At 37.9% G+C, this 25652-nt stretch overlaps 1 protein-coding gene across 1 annotated transcript in view; it reads right to left on the bottom strand.

Moving 5' to 3' along the window:
• SOS1 (SOS Ras/Rac guanine nucleotide exchange factor 1) overlaps positions 1-24420 on the bottom strand; it is a 53801-nt gene extending 29381 nt beyond the window's left edge. Inside the window, exons 1-8 of the mRNA XM_032215454.1 lie at positions 23711-24420; positions 17870-17995; positions 16472-16603; positions 13712-13876; positions 12066-12275; positions 8685-8828; positions 1735-1845; positions 1547-1645 (exon numbers count right to left, since the gene is read on the bottom strand). Of these exons, the coding sequence (XP_032071345.1) occupies positions 1547-1645; positions 1735-1845; positions 8685-8828; positions 12066-12275; positions 13712-13876; positions 16472-16603; positions 17870-17995; positions 23711-23797 (1074 nt within the window). The 5' untranslated portion in view covers positions 23798-24420. The remainder of the gene's footprint in view (positions 1-1546; positions 1646-1734; positions 1846-8684; positions 8829-12065; positions 12276-13711; positions 13877-16471; positions 16604-17869; positions 17996-23710) is intronic.
• Between the last annotated feature and the right edge of the window lie 1232 nt (positions 24421-25652).

Genomic DNA, 25652 nt, shown 5'->3' with positions numbered 1-25652 from the left:
GGAATTCAGAACAAAAGCATTTTCCAACAGGGAAAGGGGGGCCTTTGCCCAAGTTCGTCTGGTGCACCAATTGCGGCCCTATTTGGACCGGGAGGCACTTCTAACGGTCACTCATGCCCTTGTCACCTTGAGGCTGGATTATTGTAACACGCTCTACATGGGGCTACCCTTGAAAAGCGTTCGGAGACTGCAGTTAGTTCAGAATGCGGCCGCGCGGGCAATATTGGGTGTGCCGAGGTACACCCACGTTACACCTGTCCTCCGTGAGCTGCACTGGCTACCAATTGGTCTCCGGACTTAATTCAAGGTGTTGGTCTACATGGCTTAGGGCCAGGATACCTGTGAGACCGCCTCCTGCCAGATACCTCCCAGCGGCCAGTAAGATCCCACAGATTGGGCCTCCTTCAGATGCCGTCAGCTAAACAGTGTCAGCTGGCGGGCCCTCGGAGGAGAGCCTTCTCTGTGGCGGCTCTGACTCTCTGGAACCAGCTCCCCCCGGAAATGGGGACCATACCCACTCTCATGGCCTTCAGGAAAACTGTAAAAACTTGGCTGTTCCGGCAGGCCTGGGGCTGTTGACCTCACTGTTGAGGTCCAGCCCCAACTAGAATGAATGTATGAGGGTGTTTGTTGTTTTTAAATTGTTTTCTTTTATCGTTATGTGTTTTTTCTTATATTTTTTGTAAGCGGCCCGGAGTCCTTCGGGATTGGGCAGCATATAAATATATTTAATTAATAAATAATAAATAAATAAATAATAAAACATGATGTGAAATGGTTTAAAAAAATACTTTTGTTTCTCCAATCATCTCTTTATCACTAAAGGTAAAGGTTCACCTGCACATGCGTGCTTGTCATTTCTGGCCCTAGGGGCGGTGCTCATTTCCGTGTCTAAGCCGAAGAGCCAGTGCTGTCCGAAGACGTCTCCGTGGTCATGTGGCTGGCATGACTCAACGCTGAAGGCTCACAGAGTGCTGTTACCTTCCCTTCCCTTCCCTTCCCTTTTCGAATTGCTAGGTTGGCAGAAGCTCTCTCTCTCTCTATCCCTTTATCTTCCTACCTACCTAACTACTCTCTCTCTCTCCCTACCTACTTACTGTATTTTTCTCTCTTTCTCTCCCTCTCTATCCCTCTTATCTACCTACTTACTTTTTTTTTAAATTTGCCTCATCAAAACCTTGGTGCGTCTTATGCTCCAAAAATATGGTAAGTCTAAATAAATAAGAAATAAACTCTGAATTTATAACACTGATAAAAGTAACATTTAACAAATTTTGAAGTCTTTAAGCAACAATAAAAAATAGAGTCGAATTTAAATTTTAGTTAATATGATACAAAACATAATGAGAAACAGCCTGGTTATACATGAAGAGAACACTTAAATTTTTCTTCCTCATTCCCTAGTTTATGAATTCTGCTACTGAACTAGCAGTATCAAGCTCAACATACATATTGAAATTCCTGAAAATGGAGACTTCTTTGGGGATATACCCCTGGCAGTTTATTGAAAACGTCATAAATATTAGATGGAATTATTTTTTCTTACCTTTAAAAGTTCAAAATAATGAAGACAATGGTAAACAGGTACTAGAAGTAGCCTAGGTAAAACATACTGAACCGCTTCTTTAAAACCATATCCAATTGACTGGAAATGTAAAAAAAAGTATTTCAGTGTCACCAGTAAGTCTTATGATACCTACAATATCCATTATATAAATGCATTACTTAACATACCTGCAAATAGAAGGCTGCTCCAGGCTTTGACAACTGGCTAAGAAAATGATCATGAAAGCCAGTCCGTAAAATATCTTGAGTGTATGATTCATAAGGATCAAATGCTAGCTCCTAAAAAAAGAGTTTGGAGAATATTTCAACCATCTCATTGCTTCAAATTATTATCATGTTAATATGCAATATAATACAACACAATAGCAATGGAAGGGACCTTGGAGGTCTTCTAGTCTAACTCCCTGCCTAGGCAGGAAACCCTATACTGTTTCAGCAAATGGCTATCCAACATCTTCTTAAAGACTTTCCAGTGTTGGGGCATTCACAACTTCTGGAGGCAAGTTGTTCCACTGGTTAATTGTTCTAACTGTCAGAAAATTTCTCGTCAGTTCTAAGTTGCTTCTCTCCTTGATTAGTTTCCACCCATTGCTTCTTTTTTTTAAATAAATTTTTTATTTTCAGACAAACACAAACACACAACACATATAACATAAAAGCCTCTTCAATTACACACAGTGTGTTGATTGGTTACAAAGTCTTTCTGTGTCCTTTCCATAGTCCTCACTTGAATTTTATCAAAATTCACATATTGACAATTAAGATATCTTTGTCTACATTGTTATTATGCTTCCTACTATTCTTAAGTCATTCAATCATTTTAGCATTGATAACATTCTCTAATAATTTCCAATTCCATGTTTTTTCCCCATTATTAGTATCATCAATCTAATATACTTGTATATAAATTGATATAATTATTAAACATTCATTAAGCCTAGCTATAATTACATCCTTTCAACATAAGGAATATTAAATTTAAAGTAAATTTATATTATGACATTTTTTACATCATCCTGAAATCATCCAATGATATTACATCTTTATATTCTATTCTATATAAAATTGTTTAACTTTTATAAAAAGGCTTTTCAACATCATCTCCATATCCTCACTTACAGTATTGAATATAATATCATATTATCAATCTAGTATATATAAATGCTTTGTTATCATTATTAATCATTTATTTGACTATAGCTATTATTATGTTGTACATAGCACTCAAAATTTAACTAATTTAACTAAAATTTATTGTGACATTTCATTTCATCCTGTATCCTTCCAGAGATAGTGTAGTTCAATATCTTTTGCCACTTGTAAAGTTTGTATTCTAAGTGTTTTCTTGATAAGTCTTTTGTGGACTTCTCTTAAGAACTTGTTGTTCATTGCATGTCTTATAAGAATTCGAAACCCTCTATCTGCTCTTTTTATCAGCTTAATTTTTGTTATCATTAGTGCTTTTGCCGAGGTGACTCTCATTATTTCTGCCAAATATTCTCTCCTTTCTTCATCTATATTCTGACATCCAAAATGAAGTTCCGGTTCATCAATTTCTCCTTTCCGTATTTCACACTTGTCATTTCCCTCCATTCTCAATTTACTGTCAGTGTCAACAATTTTCTTATCACTTTAATATGTCTGTTATTTTTTCAGCTCCGTCCTCAAACTTCATCGCTGTCCCCGTACGTTCTGTATTTTGATCTATAATTTCAAGTCTCTCTTCAATTCTCTCTGTAATTATTAAAACTTTTTGAATTTCTAAAAAAATTCTTTGCAAAATTAGTGCCTTTTCTTCTTCACGTTGTGCCATTTTTCAGGTTATAAACACTGCCAAAACATCCAAGACTTTTTAGGTCAAACAAATTCAGTGGTTTTTTTTCAAATCAAAGTTTTCTCTTTCCTTCAAAGGAACACCTGTATCAACACAACGTTTTCCACTGAGTCTTGCAGTAAACAAAGCTTATAGCTTTATCAGATATTGCCAAGCCTCTAGCCACTAGATAGCAGTGTTACCTCTTTTCCATCTATTTCTGCCTCTCTGTCCGAGAGAGGAAAAGAAAAAAAGTGTAAAAATTACGCTCCGTCCAAGCGTTACGAGAAGAAGCTTTTAATCCACGAATACAAAAAATGGAAAAAGTATAGAGGAAGAAGGAAAAAAGACAAGTCCAATTTAAAAGTAAGAGGCATTTGTAAAGAGTCCATCCATAGAAAACAAACAAAGTTAAGGTAGAAAAGATAACATGATCGTCTTAAACCAGAGTTAATTCATCGCTTATTTTCTTCTGTCTTCAATTTTATTTTAAATTCCAATTCTTTTGGGTTTTCCCTTCTCTAATAATTTTTTTTCTCACCAATTCGACACCATTCCTGTAGTACTTCTGTTTCAGAGGCTTGTCCCAACCGTCTGCAGCCATTTTGTTTGCTTCTCTTGTAGCTGGCAAAAAGAGCTTTTTCCTGGATCAATCAGGGGCTTTGCAATGTCCCTGAGATCAGCAGGACATGCTCTTCTCTATCACTGTTCCTTCAGAATAGTTTAGGTTCAAAAAGATCGTCCAGGAACAGAGATATTGACAGCAATTCTGGAGCCCCAAGATTGCATGTCGTGTTGTTGCGACATCAAACCCCACCCTCCTACACTCATTGCTTCTTGTTCTACCCTCAAGTGCCTTGGAGAATAGTTTGACTCCCTCTTCTTTGTGGCAACCCCTGAGATACTGGAATACTGCTATCATGTCTCCCCTAGTCTTTCTTTTCATTAAACTAGACATACCCAGTTCCTGCAACCTTTCTTCACACGTTTTAGTCTCCAGTCCCCTAATCATCTTTGTTGCTCTTCTCTGTACTCTTTCTAGAATCTCCACATCTTTTCAACATCGTGGCGATCAAAACTGAATGCAGTATTCCGAGTGTGGCCTTAACAAGGCATTATAAAATGGTATTAACACTTCACGTGATCTTGATTCTATCCCTCTGTTTATGTAGCTTAGAACTGTGTTGGCTTTGTTGGCAGCTGCTGCACACTGCTGGCTCATATTTAAATGGTTGTCCACTAGGACTCCAAGACCCCTCTCACAGTTACTACTATTAAGGAAGGTACCACCTATACTGTACCTGTGCACTTCGTTTTTCTTGCCTAAATGTAGGACCTTACTTTTTTCACCATTGAATTTCATTCTATTAGATAGCGCTCAATGTTCAAGTTTGTCAAGATCCTTCTGTATCTTAAGCCTGTCTTTGGAGTGTTGGCTATTCCTGCCAGCTTGGTGTCATCTGCAAATTTGATGAGTTCCCCATTTATTCCCTCATCCAAATCATTGATGAAGATGTTGAAAAGTACTGGGCCTAAAACATAGCCTTGGGGTACTTCACTGCATGCTTCTCTCCATGTAGATGCAGTTCCATTGAAGACTACACATTGAGTGCAGTTGGTCAGCCAGTTACGAATCCATCTGGTGGTGGTGCTGTCCAACCCACATTCTTCTACTTTATCTAGTAGTAGGTTATGGTCTACCTTATCAAATGCCTTACTGAAGTCCAAGTAAACTATATTGACAGCATTCCTCTGGTCCACTAATTTTGTCACTTTGTCAAAGAATGCAATAAGATTAGTCTGGCATGATCTGTTTTTGACAAACCCATTTTGGCTGTTGGCTATTACTTTGTTTACTTCTAGGTGTTTGCTAATTCGTTGCTTGATTATCTTTTCCAGAATCTTTCCTGGTATTGAGGTCAGGTTGATTAGTCTATAGTTTCCTGGATCTATTTTTTTCCCCTTTTTTGAAGATGGGAACCACATCAGCTCTTTTCCAGTCCTCTGGCAGTTCCCCGGTGCTCCAGGATCTCTGAAAGATATAGTTCAGTGGTTCTGAGATCTCATCTGCCAGTTCCTTCAGAACTCTGGGGTGTAATCCGTCCAGTCCTGGTGATTTGAACTCGTCTAGGGTAAACAGGTGCTCACTTACCATTTTCTTCCCTATTTCAATTTGTGTTCCTAATCAGATTTTTGTGGTGCTGTTTTTGATAGGTTAGACTGTTTTATCCCTTTGTGTAAAGACAGATGCAAAAAATGAGTTAAATAGTTCTGCTTTCTCCCTACTGCTTGTCACCTTCTTGCCACTTTCTCCCAGCAATGGACCAATTGTTTCCTTAACCTTTTTCTTGTTTTTAACATGTTGGAAGAAGCTTTTTTTGTTATTTTTTACCTTTGTGGCAAGCTGTTCTTCATTGTGAGCTTTAGCTTTCCTTATTTCATCTTTACAGGCTCGGGCTATGTGCTGATATTCTGCCTTAGTTATGTTCCCCTCTTTCCACTTTTTATACTTAACTTTTTTGTCTTTCAATTTAAACTTTTTTGTCTTTCAATTTCATTTCATTCAATTACATTCAAACGTTCATGATTCATATATCATTGCTTTAAATTAATCAAAAGATATCCCTGTATTGACAAATATATATTATTTATATACAGTATTTAGATAGGACGTATTCAATGTATTGTATATATTTTTATTTCTACACAAAAAGTTATTGGTGTTTTTGTCTTTCAGTGTTTACAGGTTGTTTACAGTGCTGTTTACAATATTTTAAATTTAAAAATCTGAAATTATAATACATAGACAAATAGTAAACATAAAGCTTTATGAAAGATTTCAGATATTTACTAGACATTTTCCAATTCCAATAGTAATCAATTAAAAAAATATTCAACTAAATTTGGGTGGAGGGTCCAGTAGCAGAGCAGAATGTGGGAATTCCCTTGATTTTTCAGACTTTATATAAGGAGTATATAAGAAGGAAGAGAATTACTGTATTCCGAAGTGATGACTTCCTCCAAAAAATGTGCATATAAAGAGGAATGATTCTTATGCTTGTGTATTTAACCTGTATCTTCATTGGAACCGCAGTTACTCTTAAGTAAACATTGATATCTGGGCCCTATATGAATATGTCGATGCATTTTCCTTAGTGACAACATGACTCACTTATGTCATTTCTAGGATTATTTTATTTCAGCTCCTGCTAGCAATAGCAATAAGACTTAAATACTGCTTTTCAGTGCTTTACAGCCCTCTCTAACGGTTTATAAAGATAGATAGATAAATACAGGCAGCCCTTGCTTAACAACCATTTGTTCAGCAGCTGCTCAAAGTTACGGCAGCACTGAATGAATTGTACTGATGCCCAGTTTCTGAAGTTACGATCATTGAAGCATCCCTGTGGTCATATTTGACCACTTGGCAGCTTACCCACTCTAATGACTGCAGAGACACTTTAAATCCCCTCACCTGCCTATCTCTGAAGTAAAGGCCTGGGAATTTCATCAGTTTCACCTAGCTGCCACTTGCCCCTGGACCTCTACTTCAGTCCCAGTGCTGCCACAGCCAAGGAGTGCCACCTCAAGCCCCACCCTGTGGCCAGTCATCCCAGTGCCAAAACCCAGCCACCCTATGGCCTGCATGTGAGTTGAAGATCAGCAGGCACAATCTTTTCATGACTGTTGGAAGGTCTTATAAGTTTTCTGAAAGATTTACAAAGCATTGTGAGAATGGTGTGAGTGGCATTGGGTAGAAGGTCTGGCATAGCCAGTAGCTGCCTTGCACAGGGTCAGGTGTGACTTGTCAATACCAGCAGCAACATGGTGAGAGTCAGGTGGGTGTGATAGGGCCAGGGATTGCAAGGAAGTGGGGACAGTTGGGGCCTTCTGTTGTGGTGCCTGGGCATGGCATGGGGCTTGAGGTGGCACTCATTGTCAATTCCGGAGGTCCTGAGGCAGAAGTAGAGGACCAGTGGTTGTAGTGGTGGTTAAGCTGCTAAAGACTCTCGACCTCTTCTTTGGCCTCAGCACCAAGTTATGCTAATGTGCAGAGAAGCCAAAAGGGCTGAGATGGGAATGGGAGATATGTGAGTGGGAGGAGAGAAAGAAGAGGCAGTCCCTTACCTCACTGAGGCTCAGGCTGAAAAGGATCAAGCCAGGAATGGCTTGGATCAAGATGGGTCTTTGCCTAATGACCAATGGGACATGATAATGACGGCAACAAAGACTGCCAGTATTGCTGTCACTAAGTGATGCAGGTATATGATATCACACTTTAAAATCACATCGCTCAGCAACATAAATTCTGGTCCCAATTACCATCATAATTTAAGGACTATCTGTCCTCAACAAGCCTATCTTCTAGCAACATAAATAGAGCTCCTCTTTAGGATCTATACATTGAAGAGAAAGGTAGGGGCTTTAACTGTGTGTTCCCTTTCTCTTGAACTCTCCATCAATTTGCACAATGCCAGGAAAGGGCTTTAGGTCTAGAAAGCAATGAGATACTAGAAAGTAATGAGATATTATTGTATTATTGTACAATGTTATTGTATGGTTACATTATTCAGTTCCCCTCAGTAGCCTAGTCATGTATTTGTACTAACTGAAGTTTAATTCATAGTAAACTAAATAAGATGACACTAAGACTTAACTGCAGAACTTTAGCTTGTCAAATGATTGAATGACTCCTAGCTTCATCAAATGACTGAAGGATTCAAGAAGTCCAGGAAAATCAACATGATCACACCTCCTCTGTCTTTCATACAACAAAAATTATTCCAGAGGGCAACCAAGATTGAATACCTAAAACAAACACTAGATCAAAAACAAAAGTTTAATTTAGAGTATCTGAAAGTAATGAACCACTGTTTGACTGAAGCATCTTCCGCTTCTGTTAATAGCGTTGAGAAAAGGTTTGATTTGGTGATTCAATCTAAAGGTGATTTTATTAATCTCCAAATCAGATTAATAATCAAACTAAATTCGCTACTTTCAAATCTATTTAATAGTTTTTGCATGCTAATGAGTTTTTTTTTCTTTAAATAGAAGAAATGTTTTGTATAAGACTGAAACTGATTTATAAATCCCTGATAACTAACTTTTTTGTGAAACTACAACCACAGGCAGCACAATCTGCTAAATACACTTAAAAAGTATAGCAACGTCATATTTCAATCTTGGGGCCAAAAGAAACTGCTGACAACATAGCATTTTAAAAAAAAAGTATGATATACCCGAGTCAGAAAAATAGGAAAATAGAGCATAGTAGCACATTCATAAATAATATTATGTTACCTACCTCAGCTAAATCTTCAAAACAGCTTCCTACTAATGGATGGGGACTGCCTTCATCAGTCATTTCTACTGTATCTTCAATATGACCTAGCAACTTCACACTAAGTTCATGAATGTCTGATACTCGGCTGAATATATTTTCTACATCCTGCAAAACAAATATTTTGATATATACTGAAATAGGAATTGAGATATTTAAATACTAAATTTGTTGATTATGGGACATCCTACATAGGAAATAATGAAACAGTATTCTACACAATGGGCCTTCATATTCAACTTTCACTACTTATCTCATTAGAGCCTACACAGACACTCTTCCCATGTTAGGCACAAGGCTCTTCAGATTCTCTTCTTTAGATTTCTACTTAAAACTCAGAACAGTAAGAAGCAAAATAGAAACATTTTTTTCAATTTGTGGTTAGTGATTTAACTTTTTTTAACCTAAGAATTTACACACACACACACACACACACACACACACACACACACGTAGATTTTCATGGGTATTGTAGGTCTTGGCGTATTCAGGTCTTTTCCCATGTAAGATTGTATCTTGGCGACGTTTTGACAAGGTCCCACTAGCCATCTTCAGGCTGGTGCCTTTGGCTTCATGCTTGTGCGAGCAAAGTGTGATCAGAGCTGCCGTTTTTCTATAAATATGTGTGTGTGTGTGGAATGTTGGCTTTGTTGCTTTAAATGGATTGGTTGGCTGTGTTGTCACATCTTGATTGGTTGATGAAACTGATGTTTGGTGAGGGTGATTGGTGAGGGTGTCCTGTGTTGTTCTGGGTCCTGTGTCGGTTTTTGTGGCTGGGACTCGTTTATTGACTATATATTGACACGTATTGACCGTAGCTGGCTCGCTGTGAGGCGGGGGGTGGAGAGTGTGTGCGGCCAGCCGAGCTGAGGAGACGCTCCACCTCCGCCTTCTCTGGAGCTTCACTGGGCTGGGTGGGGGGAGGCCGGCTTAAGGACGGGGGGAGGTGGCTGAGGGATGGTGCAGGCGCTGCCTCGCCGCAGACAGCAAAGGCCCGGCAGGAGGGGAGAGAGGGGAGGGGGAGGCTGAAGCTCATCGGAGGAGAGGCGGAAAGGGGAAATGGTGCGGCCACAGCCCAGCCACACATATAAAGGGACCGTCGGGACAAAGCTGGAGAGAGGCCAAATTGTCCCGAATATACTATACTCATGAAATGAACGCTATGGTAAACGACACAACTCAATTCCAAACCAATGTCATACGAAATAATTAAATCAAAATGAAAAGAAATCAAAGTCTATGAAAATTCAATATAACAATGCAATTGGAAACATTGAAATGGAATTGTGAAAATTTATAGCGTGTGTTGCTTTTACACACGCTATAGTAAACAGATGGCGATGGTTTTCAAAAAAGCATGTTTTTACCTGTCATAGGTGTGACACCATTGATAACAACACTGACAATTAAAGACAAGCTGATTAAGGAAAAAGAAGAAGGGCATTGAAATTACATGAGAGAATCAATAAACAAGAAGTTGCAAAGAAGAGTCCATACAAACTTGATTAAGGAGATGATTAGAGGACTGATGCCACAAATGGCAGAAGACATGAGACTGTTTCGCTACTGGAAAGATACAGGCTGATAGATGAAAGTGTTTAACCTAAAACTAGTTGGATATATACAAATGTATTGGTATAACAAGTAGTAATTGGATATGAATATTGAATGGTACCTATGAAAGGAAGATGAGAAATGGTTTGGTTACATATAAAGATTAATAAAAAAGAACTAAATTATGATAATGGATATAGTCAAATAAAGGAGAGATAATGATAACAATGTATATATAGGTATGGGTACAACATGGGGAAATTAGATGTGAACTGTAAACTGTAAACAGTGATTTGGAAAGGAAGATTAGAAACCTTTGTTACTAAATGTTATTGATGTTTAGTTAGAATAGACCATAAGGAATAGTGTTATTGGGATACTAGAAACAGCAAATGAGAGGCCAGTATGTTGTCTTGAGTTTTGAGTTATGTTTTATGATGAAGGACGTTTAAACAATTATAGTCAAACGAGAATGGGGTAGGATGATGGTAATATGTACAAATATATTTGATTTAAAATACTAGAATACGAATCATGGGTGACTGTGAAAGAAATGCACGAAAACTTTTTGTAACCAACTGATACACTTTCTACAGTATGTAAAGAAAGAGGATTTTTTTATGTTGTGTCTGTTTTGAAAACTAAAAATAAAAAACTTTAAAAAACAAAAAAAACAAAAGATTTTTGGCTTCTGCGCGCCTCATTTTTGGGCCCTACCCATTTTCGAGACTTTTTCAGCCCGTTTTGGAGGCTTTTTTGGCATGTTTTCGAGGCTTTTCTTGGTCCATTTTTGACGCTTTTTTGGCCCATTTTTTTATGGCCCATTTTTTTGGGGGGGGGGGGAATGGCCCCAAAAAGCCTCAAAAACGGGCTGAAAAAATCCTTGAAAATGGGCCAAGAAAAGCTGAAAAAGACCCCCCCAAATCTTCAAAAACAGATTTAAAAAAACCCTCCAAAGTGGGCCGCAAAATGTAAAAAAAAAAAAGGCCTGAAAAAGGGACGTGCGGAGGCAAAAATAATGTCTGTTAGGTGGGCGAGGCTTCGGCAATATTCTGTCTATAAGATGCACAGACATTTTCACCCCCTTTTGGGAGACAAAAAAGTGCATCTTTTAGTCCGAAAAATATGGTACTTTGTCTATTTTGTGGCCTCACAAGTTACTTGCAGGTAAGTGGTATCTTGCAGATATTCTAATGAACCATTATTGCTATTTTGTTATGCCTTTGTTTGAAGTCAGTCTACCACCTTAGTTACTATCTTGAATAGTTTATTATTATTCACGATTTGCTACCAAGCATAGACAACTCTTCTTCCTTTCCTCTACTTCTTTTCTCATTTGAAAATGTCTTTTTTCAGGGCTTTTTTTTTTGTGGAGGGTGTTGTTTTTACTTTATAGTCTTTCTATAAAGACGTCCTGATATGATATGAAGGTTATTCAAGAGCATTTAATGATGATTTTTTTTATATTTGTATGTTCAAAATGTTTTTAATAATGTCAGTAGGATCACCTCAGTTCTATGTCTGTCTCGAGGAATTCTAGAAGCTTTATCAAATTTTTAGACAGTTCAATTAATGACTAGATCTTAACTCTAGAAGAAAGTTGGCATACATATATAATAAAGTATAATAGATATGTATATAGTCAACAGAATTTGGGGTTCAAGTGGCTATATTATATTCTTAAAGCATATATACGTTTAGAGCATATATGCACTTGATTTTTAGATGGTATGCTCATTATGGTTTTTCCTAATCTAGCACTCTAATAAAATATAAATTCAAGGTACTTACATGCCCTGAAAATAATTTTGCATTGGTAATAAAAGGTTCTCTAAAAACTTTTATTATGAGATTCAATTCCCTTATATATTGTCGAACTTCTGCCATGAATGACTTTACAAGATCGTAATAGGTTTGTTCTCCTGATGTGGAAGGTTCTTCATCAGATAACGTCAGGGTACTAATATCCTCTACATCTTGATGGAACATATCCATCAACACCTAATTGAAAGAGAGGAAGATCTTAATACCAGCTATCAGAAAAGGAAATATATTATATTGTGTACAATTGAATAAAAAACTGTCAATGTGAAAATTAATACAATATATAAGCAAGTATTTGTCTGAGAATCATATTGGCAGAAGGAAAATTTTACAATCAGCAATGGTACCTTACTTTAAATAAGCATAACTACTCAAATGGGTATTTCATCACAATCTCATTTGACGCTTAAGAAACCTTTAAATTATACAGAAATGTGCAACAGTCAGAATCTCAAGAGTCTGTCGAAGAATTTCATTCAGAAATACTGATCAATATCATGAACTACCAACTGAAGAATGGAAAGTGCAGAGGAAATGTTCATTATTTTCTCTTTAAGCTGCAGCCTTTTGAAAAAATGTTGGAGGACCAAGTCAGGGACGACTCATACCTTGGTCAGCACTTTACCCTCCTACCATCAGGAAGGAGATATAGAAGCATAGCCAGCCGGAAACAGGCTGAAGAACCATTTTTACCCATGGGCTGTCAGACTCCTGAATGCAAAATAACATCATAACTACCTAGTACTATGGACTTGCAGGGCCGGCACAATATGTAACATGTACACACTGGTGTAATGGGACTGGGTGTTTGTTAATATAATTTGAAATTTAATAAAATTTGTATGCCGCCCATTCCCTTGGGACTCTGAGCGGCTTACAGACAAGATAAAAAGCAATTAAAAATTAAAGGTAAAAAATTAAAGGTAAAAATACAATTGTTAAAATTGCACACCATGCATTCTGTCTAAGTGGGGCTGGACATTAATCAACAGCCCCAGGCCTGCCGGAACAGCCAGGTCTTGGTGGCTTTTCAGAAGGCCGGGAGAGTGGTAAGGGTCCGGATCTCTACGGGTAGATCGTTCCACAGGGCTGGCGCAGCTACAGAGAAGGCCCTCCTCCGGGGGGCTGCCAGCCGGCATTGTCCGGCTGACGGCACCCGGAGGTGGCCCAACCTGTGGGATCTTGTTGGTCGTTGGGAGGTATGTGGCAGGAGGTAGTCTCTCAGGTAGCCAGGTCCTAAACCATGTAGGGCTTTAAAAGTAACCACTAGCACCTTGAAGCGCGTTTGGAGACCAATAGGGAGCCAGTGCAGCTCGTGGAGGATGGGTGTAACATGGGTGTATCTATTTATTGGATATGGGTTTTTTTCCCCTCTCTCTCTCTTTGTCTTCACTTTGAGTTGTATTTTGTTGGGGGCTGCACTGAGGGAGTTCAATCCATCTCATTGTACATATGTTTTGCACCAACAATAAAGAATTATTATTATAGACATTATAAAGATGACACTAAGAGAAACAAATGAGAATCCAATTTCCTACTTCTCAAAAGCTCATGTCCATGTCTAAATTCAGCTAGTACCAAGATGACATAGCTATAAATATGACTGTATATACCTTGTCAGCACACATTGCCACTTTGATGTCCTGTTTAGTAATTTCATCATGTCTTATATTTCGCACATAGTTTCCAACCAATTTTAAAATATCTGCAGAAATGTATTCCAATACAGCTACAATGTAAACAGACACTTGATGGTCAACTTTATATCCCAGGACTTCCTGAAAGAGATAAACTTATTTTAATATTTCATTATGCCCAGACACACTTAATAAATGTATACATTTAAAGATGGAAAATTGTTCAATCAAAGGACATATAAACATTGACAGGTGCACAAATTTATTCAGCCTTCTGTAGATACTAGAGGAATTATAGTGGAAGCACACCATGAGGGATCAAAGGAGCAAAGATTTACTTTTCATTTCTGAATGTCTGCTTTTAAAGTTTTCATAAAGTGCTATAATACCAGCCACAATTTTTGGATTTTTCTTCTTTGGTTTCTATACCATTTCACTTATGAAGAATTTGAAGTATTCTAAAGCTTGGACATCTGTTATATTGCTGACACCAATAAGAGAATCTATTTATTTGAAACATGTACATGGCTACCCAACTCAGACAATATGACTCAGATTGGCATAAACAGAGTTCAGACCATTAAAAACCAAATAAACCAATAAAATGGCAATCTGAACTGAAATACACAATACTCACTAACTGGGAATTGTGGTCATCCTGAATCAAGCACCCAGAGACAGATCAGATCTTAACTGACTTACTACAAAGTCAGACCCAACTATTTGTCAATGGAGGTAGGCGTGGGGGAAACCTTCCAACGAGTAGGGACCAGGACTGAGAAGGCACACCTGAGTCCTACAAGCTGATAACCAGAGTAAACTCTCTATCTTGCAGCATACAGGGTGAGCAAATACCCTTGGGAGCCGGCAGTCCCCAATATAACCCAGAATTTGATTGTTCAATATTGGATGCTGCACTATTTAACCAAATGTTTAGTATTAGTGTTTTATTGAACGAAGTATAGTAACTCAGATGACACATTGGTGATGATGGCATATTCAATTTTTTTCCCATGTAAGTGAAATTGAAGTATTATTTGTTGACAATTTATGCTTTATTGATAGAAGATGCCTTTTGAAGCTTTTTAACTTCATGCTTGATGATCCATTTCTCATTTTCTTTGCTTTCATAACTTTATAACGGTCAAAATCCATCATCTTGGCTTTCTTTTCCCTAGCCTCAATTTTTTTTGCCTATCTGGTGGCTTTCCATTTCTCGTTGTTTTCTTTTTCCCAGGCAATTCGCACACATTTTTGACGAGCACTGTGAGGAAACTAGCATATTCATTTTTAAATTATATTGTACTGTATTTTTCAAAGTATAAGACGCACCTTTTCCCCTCTAAAAAGAGGCTGAAAATCTGGGTGCGTCTTATACACTGAAAACAGCATTTTTTGCCTCCCGAAACCCCACCCCTTCACCAAAATGGCCGTGCAGAGCCTTCAGGAACTTCTGGGGGCAGGGGAGGGTAGAAATGAGTGAAAAACAGGCTGTTTTTTGCTCACTTCCCCGCCCTGCCCCCAGGAGTACTCTATAAGCCTCCTAAAGGAGGCTTTGACAAAAAATGGGCCTGTTTTTGTGAAAAACGGGTTGGTTTTGGGAGGTCTGCAGAGTGCAAAAACTTTTTTAAAAAATTGCCTCTTCAAAATCTTGGTCTGTCTTATACTCCAAAAAATACGCTATTTTTACCATAGAATTACACAGATTAATTCTTTTTTATATATAATTTATGCATTTATACGAAATATGTAACAAGTAATTAAAATTAAAATCCAGAGTGCCTAAATCTTACATTTAGATTGGCTAACAATACATATTATTTTTCATCTGTATTGGTTATAAAAATAGGTTTAATTTAAATTATTTAATATTGCCACCCATTCTAGAAGATTCTGAGCAGCTTATAAATTCAATGAAGAGTACAGAATAAAACAAAACTAAACTTATATAATAGGCAGCCCAGACTAAGGCAATTAGAGCTAGAAACGATGCCGGCAGTATGGAATTAGGCTATTATGGCAAATTGACCAATAGATCACTCTTATATTAACCTCATGCCTTGGAACAGAGATAGGTTTATAATTTCACTTCTTTCAGAGAAATATCACAGAGCTGTCAACCAGTAGAACAGGTTGCATCGTGAAATCTGCATCATTTCCCCTTCACTGGAAGTATTTAAACAAAGGATACATTAGCCATCTATCCAAAATGTTTTAATAGATCCTCCCCAAAAAGATGATTAGACAATATGACCTCTGAGATCACTTCCAATTCTGTTATGAAAACTATAATCCTCAGCCTTTCTCCAGAGCTAAGGCAAGTTTAAGTGTTCCAAATCTCCAATTATCATGTGTCACAGACACATATAACAAGGAAGAAATCCTTTTCATAACCTAAAGAAGGGCAGGGATAATGCCTGATCTTTGCTTTGATGAAGTATCTCCGAGTTCCCCATCATCTAATCCTCATCGGAGTAATGGGAGAAGCAGCACATTGACAGTCAAACTTTCTGACTGGCTACTAATGCCACTTAAAATAAGGAGATATCTAATTACAAACTTTATTAATTAAGAATGACAGATAGTTTAAACAAGTTCTAGATGGATTGGAAAATAAATTATATTTATAAGTTTTAAGAAATTGGCTTCTCTTTCAAAATATTACTGGTTATCTGAAAAAAAAAACCTAATCTATTGAATTTGTAACATCTTATATATTATGTACATATTACTTACCTTTAAGAGTGGATGAATTTTTTCTACTGGAAGAAATAATGGATTTCTTCGCTTTCTCTTTTCAATGGCAGATTGTGCATCAGCTATTGCCCATTTATCAATCGGATGAGGAAAACTTTTTTGGACACGATCCTTGTAATACACAGAGGAAGTACAGTTAAATATATAAACAGTAGATAGCATTTTGCATTACCATGTCCTCAGTAACTAAAGCTACTTTTGGGGGCAAGGGATTTTTTTTTCCACTCTGTATTTCATTTCACATTCAAAGCACAATGTATAATATGTACAGCAAATTATTTAATACAGAAATATAATTGGATAGGCTCAAATAAAATATGTACAATTGATAAGACCTGTGGTGGTCAATGGTTAGAATGCAATATTACAGGCTAACTCTTCTCACAGCCATGTGTTCAACCTGACTGACTCAAGGTTGAATCAGCCTTCCATCCTTCCGAAGTTGGTAAAATGAGGACAGAGATTGTTGGAGGCAATATGTTGACGTTTGTAAATTGCACAGAGAGCACTTTAAAGCATTATGGACCAATATATGTCTATTGCTATTGATAGGCATTAAAAACAATTAAGCAAATAACAGTCTTATTTGACATCTTTAAAAAATAGTTATAATGTCATTAGACAAATATCCCTACAGAGGAACATTTAAAAGCTGCAATGTCACTAGTCACTAAAGTATGCCTTCATTCCACTTCTCTTACAAAGATACTAAGAGAAAATCCTCATCCAATTATTTTCATGCACAGGTGAGTTAATGGGGGGAATACTCTTAAGATCTTTAGATTTTAATATATTTTGAATATAAAGATATGAACCATTAATTAGAGTAATGCAGCTGCTAAAATTTTATTCAGAATATGATCCCACATATTCAAATCAGCTAGCATTCTAACTGCAAACTTCTGCAGTAGCAAAAATCTGCAGTCGCAGATACCAACATACTCTAAAAGGATCCAACCCAATTTGCTGCTTCATAACATTTTATTTACTTATTTTTCCTATTTCTAAACCTCACATACCCCATATCCCTCCTTTATCTCAAAGGAGTTTTCAATATAGCCGTAGAAACAAACAATGCAAAATTATGTCAAAATTTAATAACAATACAATACATATTTTATACTCAATTATGGGTATTTCTTAATGCAGGTAAGTCTCTTTAGGTCTTTTGTGATCTATGATCACAATTGAAACCAGAATTATCATTAGAAGTCATAGAGTCATAAATCAAATCAGACCTGGTTTTATGACAATTTTTGGTTGCTAAATGCAGCCACTTTGAGCTGTCATTAAACAATCAGTTTTGAGGACTACCTGTATATCAACAAGAAGAACATCAAGAATGAATGGAATTGGACAATGAACTACAAGTGGTACCTCTACATCTGAGAAACTTCTTGGCTGAGCTTGACACAGCATATTTAGTAACTGCAGAATTAACTCCTCAACATACTGCAAAGCATCATCTGTGGAAGATAGTTTAGGGTGGACTTGCATCTGGACCTATATTCAAAAATAATTGAACATAAGAAAATTCATTACAAAAATGTGGAAAGCTAAAAGTGTGGTGGCCCACAAAAGACATATTAAAAACCTTAGATTCAGACTATAGACATCAAGAGTATTTAAACTGCAGAAAGGAAAAAGAAGCACAAAGAATGAAAGCATCATTACAATCAAGGCAAAGAACTGCATCGAAAATTACTGATTCAGTTTTATGAACCACTATGAACTCACTGGATGAAATTGAATACAAAGGAAAGAAAGTGTTCAGAGAAGTATAAAAACTTTGACTTGGTCATCTTAAACTAGCAGACAAGGTGATTAACACATTTCCTTTATAGAGTATCATTTATGATTGCAATTCAAATGACTGAAATTGAATATTAAAAACTGACAAGAAATCTTATTTCTTAGAATATTGAAGTAACAAGGGAAAAGGAAAGTTGTAATTCATCCTTATCCATATCTTTTATTATTTTTAAAATATGAAATAAGCTGTACATATAAAGCAGGTGATATATTATGAAATGTAAGGTAAAACATTTATGCATTCTATAGTATATTGTAGTTTTTGCTGGGAAAATGGGCGAGATGGGCAACAACCTTTTAAAGAACGAAATGGTGGGAATCCTAAACTTCACCTTAAGTAACACAGAAGTATTGAAAATTCAACGTTGATTGACTTTTAAGTACCACTGGGCACAAAAATATTATAAAGGACATCAGTAGTATACTAATATTGAGTGAGATGGGAAGTTTCTAAATTTGATGTATAAAATAAGTTTTATATTATTTATCTGCAGAAAGCATGATTATAACATTAAGAAACTGAAGTAATTCTTACTTTAATGACAAGACTAGGAGTATAAAGTATTTAGAAACAGCAGTACATCTGAATATCCACTTATACTTTCTGAAACATATAAACACTACCAAATTAATTCATTTTCCTTTAACCTTGACTGAAACCTATATTTTTTTAAATGCCACCATATTCAGTTACTCAGAAAATGACATTGCTTTCAATTGTTAAGTTTCATAACTATTTAGAGATGTAAAACTCATATGCCTTTAGTTGAAAAGCAGACAACAAAAAGATTCAACTCATATTAGCACAATTATTTAGGCGCACCCATTTGATGAAAAAGACTAATATCTGAAGCGAGTAAGAAATAGAATTAGATATGATCAGACAACAATATCTGATGCAGAATACCCTCCTCTTTATTTATTTTATAAACAAAGGAGATTCAAAGGCTATTATTTGATTGTAGAACATGCTAAAGCCAGAAAGTGCTTTGTTTAGTTTTGATGCTCATGAAATAGGCCATCATTAATCGAAGCAAAGCTTAGTTATCACATCTGAGTAAAAGATCCACTAAGCACTCTGTCCTTAACAGTGGGCAGTCAGATATTGAAGAACCTTGTAAGCAGGAAAATAAAGGTCATGATTATCTGCTTGCTTGCCTCAAACAGCTTCTTGCAGCTTTATTGCCTCAATATATGAAGTCCTATTTAATTAACAATCAGTTTCCCATATGTGTATCTAGTGGCTAGGTATCCTGTACATACATATATGTCAGATCTTGTGTTATCAGTTTGAGAATTCCAGAAAACTCTAGACCAGTGATGGCAAACCTTTTAGACACTGAGTGCCCAAACTGCGTGCATGTCCAAATGGAAAGGTGTGCGTGCGCACAGACATGCATGCGCGCTTGGACGCATATGCAGCAGAGACCCAGAGATTGGCTGGCCGGCAGGGTATCCCAACACCGACCGTGTGGCAAGAGGTAAGATCTTTTTCTTTTGTGAGCTTCTGTTTCGTCATTTGCAGTGAAGCAGAAAGATCATGAAAGAAATGCCACAGAGATTTTACCTGGGGCAATGGCACGTGTGCCAGCAGAGAGGGCTCTGTGTGCCATCTCTGGCACATGTGCCATAGGTTCACCATCACAACTCTAGATCTCACAAATTTCAATCATTTAATGTGTCCTAGAAAAGTGTTGTGTAATAGCAGTGGTCACCTGAAAATGTTATTCTTCTCTACAGTGATCCTTTTAAAAGCTATCTAACAGTGCAGCCCTAACTTTCTGTTGCCTGGAAAACACGCACAGGACATTGCAGAGATGCTGGTCTGAGTGGAAGATGGAGGCTCCAATAATTCAGCATATTTTATTTGCCAAGAATTTGGAAAGATGGAAAGTTATGTCTATGGCTAGATGAAGGGTACTTTCGTAATTGGGCAGCTTAGCTGAATTTAAACTGTTAGACTCACCAGTTATGCCAATGGTACAATTAATCTATAATCCCTGCATTCAATGGGAGGATGCTTAAAATACAACAATGCACAGAGTAAGTTGTTCTTCACTTACTGCCTAAGTCAGCAAATACCAGCAAAACTGGGAATAAATAAGACCTACTTTCCAAAGCTATTAGTTCCTTTCTTTCCCCTTCCCTTCATTATTGTCTTCCCTCATGTTTTGTATACATTGTTTTTCCTTACACAGTTCAAATATCAAATAGAAAACTAGAATACAACACAGAAATCAACACAAAGATAATTCCAATATTGTATGAGGTTAAAACAGACATAGACCACAGCTTGTGTTTTCATTTCCTCTTCCCTTGCCTAAATTAATCTCTGTTTGGGTCTTTTGTCCAAATTAGATATTGAGGCTTAATTTCTGCAATCAAAAAACATCAGTTACACATTTGTTTATGAGTAGAACTTAGACCTAAGATTTATAAATAGTTATTACATTGAGTGATTTGGCTAGCAAATAAAATGAGACATTAATATTAGCTAAATGTGAAAGGAGCAAGTAGTTTATATATATGTACAAATATTTATATTTGTATTTATATTTATATACAGACACACACACACATTTTTGAATTACAACTAATTCCTATTCCAGAATTTGATTAAAAAGCTATTTCAATAGTGTCAATATTCAATGCAACACTACCATATAGTCACCACCGTGTACATTAAAGATGTTGGATAATGATTATGAATTCAACATGCAATCATAGAGGTTTTATTTGGTGACTTCGGATGATCATTATCTCATCTCATCCTATGTCATAAGGAGAAAAAATTGGAGGAAGGACTGAAGGGTACTCTACATTGTACTCTTGAAGGCAATAAAGCTAACATATAAACAAAATATAGATACTATTGATAGTAATAGTTCCTTTAATTAAACTATAGCTTGCAGAAGTATTCAACACATATTTTCAGTTAACAAAGTAAAGTAGGGAAGCAGCTGCAAAACCTTATCTTATGTTTTTCAACTGGAGCATAAAAGTTTAAGCACAATCATTGATGTAACGCAAATGTACTTAAATCTCAATTGCTCTGAAATGCTAAATCTTAGATCACTGCTCCAATCAAGAAAATGCATGCATGCAGCAATATATATATATATATATATATATATATATATATATATATATATATATATATATATATATATATAAATATAAATATAAATATAAATATAAATATAAATATAAATATATAAATAAAACATCCATTCTCATAAACAAAATAACAGCAAAAACCTGTAACTTTTTCATCTTCACTTAAATTATATAGAAGAAATTTCCAATCAATGCTACCTTTCATTAGGTAAACTAGGCTACTATGTGCTAATTAAGAAATTAGAATAATTAAACATGATGCAGTTTTGAAAGAAAAACATGCATATAGAGTAGAGTAAAATATGTGGCTAGGCTAAGGCAACATACTCGGAAGTGATGTGCCAGTGCCTGGAAGCTGTTAGGGTCTGGATGGGAGTGAACAAATTCGCACTCAATCCTGACAAGACCGAGTGGCTGTGGATGTTGCCCCCTAAGGACAGCCCAGTTAGTCCGTCCCTAAGCCTGGGAGGAGAAAATTTACTCCTCTCAGAGAGGGTCCGCAACTTGGGGGTCCTCCTGGATCCGCAGCTGACGTTAGAACATCACCTGTCGGCTGTGACCAGGGGGGCCTTTGCCCAGGTTCGCCTGGTGCACCAGTTGTGGCCCTATTTGGACCAGGAGGCACTGCAAACAGTCACTCATGCCCTCGTCACCTCAAGACTGGATTACTGTAATGCACTCTACATGGGGCTGCCCTTGAAAACTGTTCAGAGACTATAATTAGTCCAGAATGCAGCCGCGCGAGCGATACTGGCTCCCTATTACTACACCTATCCTCCGCGAGCTGCACTGGCTCCCTATTGGTCTCTGAGCATGATTCAAGGTACTGGTTATTACCTTTAAAGCCCTACATGGCCTAGGACCCGGATATCTATGAGACCGTCTTCTGCCGCATACCTCCCTAAGACCGATAAGATCGCACAGGGTGGGCCTTCTCCAGGTGCCATCAACTAGACAATGTCGGCTGGCGGCGCCAACGGAGGAGGGCCTTCTCTGTTGCCACCCTATGGAACGATCTACCCCCAGAGATCCGGACCCTACCCACTCATGGCCTTCCGAAAAGCTATCAAAACCTGGCTATTCCGGCAGGCCTGGGGCTATTGACCTCTTGACTGAGGTCCAGCCCCGCTTAGACTGGGTGCATGATGTGGTTCTTTTAATCTGCTTTCTTCTGTTTGTTTTTTAACTTTTTTCTTAAAATTTTATTTCTGTAAGCCACCCGGAGTGCTTCGGGATTGGGCGGCCTATAAATTTAATAAATAGAAATAGAAATACTCATATATTCACTGTACAGCATTATCCATTTGGTAAATTTATATAATGCCTTTCATCATAGCATCCAAAACACTAAATAAGATTTCCAGGTGGTCTCCTATCCAAGCACTTAATCCTGAATAATTTATTTTCAGCAAAATCCTTGATTCATGTCCATTCAAATTAAAATAAGAGACTACATAGGAATGGCTCTAGGAAAAGCAAAGCAGAACACCAGTGTCTAATAAACAATTGAAGTAGTCTTTCTTTTAATATCTCAAGGCTATTTAACTTTCCCAATACTCTCTCCTCTAATATGAAGTATTTGCACATGTTATGATCAATCTGATTTTTTTGGAGAAAAATATTGTCTTCTTGTTGTCTGTTTCCATGTTCTTTTAGTTCCTTCATTTTTTTCTCTCCCTTTCCACTATTTGTCTCTAAACAGATACAAGAGACTAATATATTTTATGGCCAGCAACTGCTGGTGGCTATTTTCAACCCAGTGCATGGATTTCTACTGCAGTCTAGCATACATTTTGCAGAACGTGCGTGCTGATTTTTTACCCAAGGCAAATTATGCAGGTACCAAAAAAACCACTGACATTCGATTATCACAATTCCCTGGTGTATATCCAAGCATAGTAATTAGGGAATAGATATAGGCTCTCCCACGGTAAGTTACAAAATACCTCAACTTAATTGCCAACAGTCATCAACCCCAGGCGCTAACTATATAACTGTATATCTAATCTTCATGCGTTATCTATCTAAGCCAGGGGTCCCCAAACTTGGCAACTTTAAGACTGATGGACTTCAAGTCCCAGAATTTTCCAGCCAGCATAGTATAGCTGGCTGGAGAATTCTGGGACTTGAAGTCCACCAGTCTTAAAGTTGCCAAGTTTGAAAATCTCTGATCTAACCTATCTCTAATCTGCACACATTATCTAACCTTCACAGTCTCATCTGCAAGCCTTGTAAATCTCGAGGTATTTGTAAATCCAACGTGCGCTGGAAAGATAAAGCCTCTCTCACCTTTTTGAGGGCGGCCACAAGCAGACTCCGCCACTTGGGTGCATTTTCTTCACTGAAGAACTCGTACTGCAGCGGAGCCGCTTGCATCTTGCTTACCCCGTCCCGCCCCCTAAGGGGTGGGGTGGGGGGAAACGACGGGAATCAGTGCCGAGCCCGAGCCCGACGTTGCTCCCGGGCTTGGAGTGAAGGTCGCGGGCAGCCACCAGAACCACCGGAGGAGGGCAGAGGCAGCGGGAGCCGCCAAAGGCGGCAGCGGCAAAACCCAACGTCGGGGTACGGTGGCGACATCCCTTTCCCGGTCACCCGCCGACCGGCCTGGCCTTGTCTCACTCAGCGCAGGGACCGGCCTGGATCAAGACACCACCGAACATCCTATCTCTCGTCTTGACAGGTCCGAGACTGAAAAAGGTCCGAGGGGAAACCGTCCACGAGAGGAAAATGACGGTTACTCTGGAGAAGAAGGGGCAGGGTCTCGCCTGCAGCTTTGAACTCTCGGGATTCTTCCCTTGTCCTGATGGATATAACCGCCGACGCATGCGCAGTTAGTGCGAAGGCTGATTGGGCATGCGCACTTTACGTTCAGTCACTCCTCTCTTTTTTTTTTTTCTTCCCGAAGCGTCTTCTTTGGAAGTTGTTCGCTTTGCTTTCCTTTTTCCTCTTCCTCCGAAGTGCGGAAGTGAGACTGTGAGTTAATCATAACCTCTGCTCGGTCTAGGACCGAGAATCGAAAACCGAATGTTTGAGCGAAGCTGTTTTGAGCTGTGGAAAGGGGGTGGAGGAGGCGAGATCTGTCCATGCGCCGCCTGTGGCCTGGAGGACTCATGACTCTGTCGCCGGTCTCTACTTGAATATTCAAAACAAAACAACGCGGGATAATACTGGATTCCTTCATATAATTGGTTTGACAGTAAACGAACATTGCGGATTTTGTGGAATTACAGGAAGCTGAAGGCGTGTTTTTTCGTGCAGTTCCAAAGATGTGGCATTATGTTGGCGGCACAAGAATAACTGACTCCTCTAAAAAAAATAATTCAGGTTCTCTCTTAAATGTTTTCCTTGAAACCCCCCCCCCCCAGTTTTATAATATATGCAGTTCGGGAATCAAGTATAAAATATGTTTAATCTTGTTTTCCTAAGCTATCTGAAAACTGCCTGATACCACGAACTGCCATAATGTAAAATAGTTTCCTCGGCCTCGGTAACCCAAAATAAAAAATGTACAGGAAGGAAAGTCCTGGGTGAGCCTCTGAGGATGTCTCATAAAACGGTGTCCCATTCGCCTCTTTGAAATTCCAGAATGTGGGAAACAGAGTTGTATTGGTTTTACAGAATTTTAAGAAGACAGGTTGGCCTGTGAAGAAACTACATTGTATACGTTTCTAATCTCCTGAGCTAGACTGAAGCCTGAGAATTGTACCTAGGAACTAGAGGCCTTTCTTATGCTAGAAACCAGCCATAACCAGAACTTACTGATATGACAACCTCTAGGAACTAGGACCATAAAAGGAAGTTCGTAAATAAGGGCAGGGGGAGATAGAATTAGAGTAGTGGGAGATGTATTCAGGGGCGAAGGTAATATATCCATTTTAGACACTATACATAGGTTATGATATCATTGCCGTGCCAAGGAAGAGGTGAGAGGTAAATTTGTAATGGTACTACAGAATATAAGGCAAATGTATTGACGATTTATGGTGTATCCACTGTACGTGTGTGGCACTGTACGTGTGTGGCACTGTACGTGTGTGGTCTACCAGCATTGCAAAGTGAAGAATAAAATTACCATTGTTTCCTCTTGGAAGTTTTGGCTGGTGATCGTTTATTTCCAAACTAGACAACGAAATCCCATTAGAAGGTCATAAGAAACAAAAGAATCATGCTGCCTTCCAGGATTTGCAAAGGGAGACAAAGACAAATCTTTTTCCTGTCTTTGTTCCCATGC

Source organism: Thamnophis elegans, chromosome 4 (assembly GCF_009769535.1).
Source record: "Thamnophis elegans isolate rThaEle1 chromosome 4, rThaEle1.pri, whole genome shotgun sequence".
Taxonomy (NCBI): Eukaryota; Metazoa; Chordata; class Lepidosauria; order Squamata; family Colubridae; genus Thamnophis; species Thamnophis elegans.
Note: the sequence above shows the minus strand (reverse complement) of the source record. Positions and strands in the feature narration are given on the sequence as shown.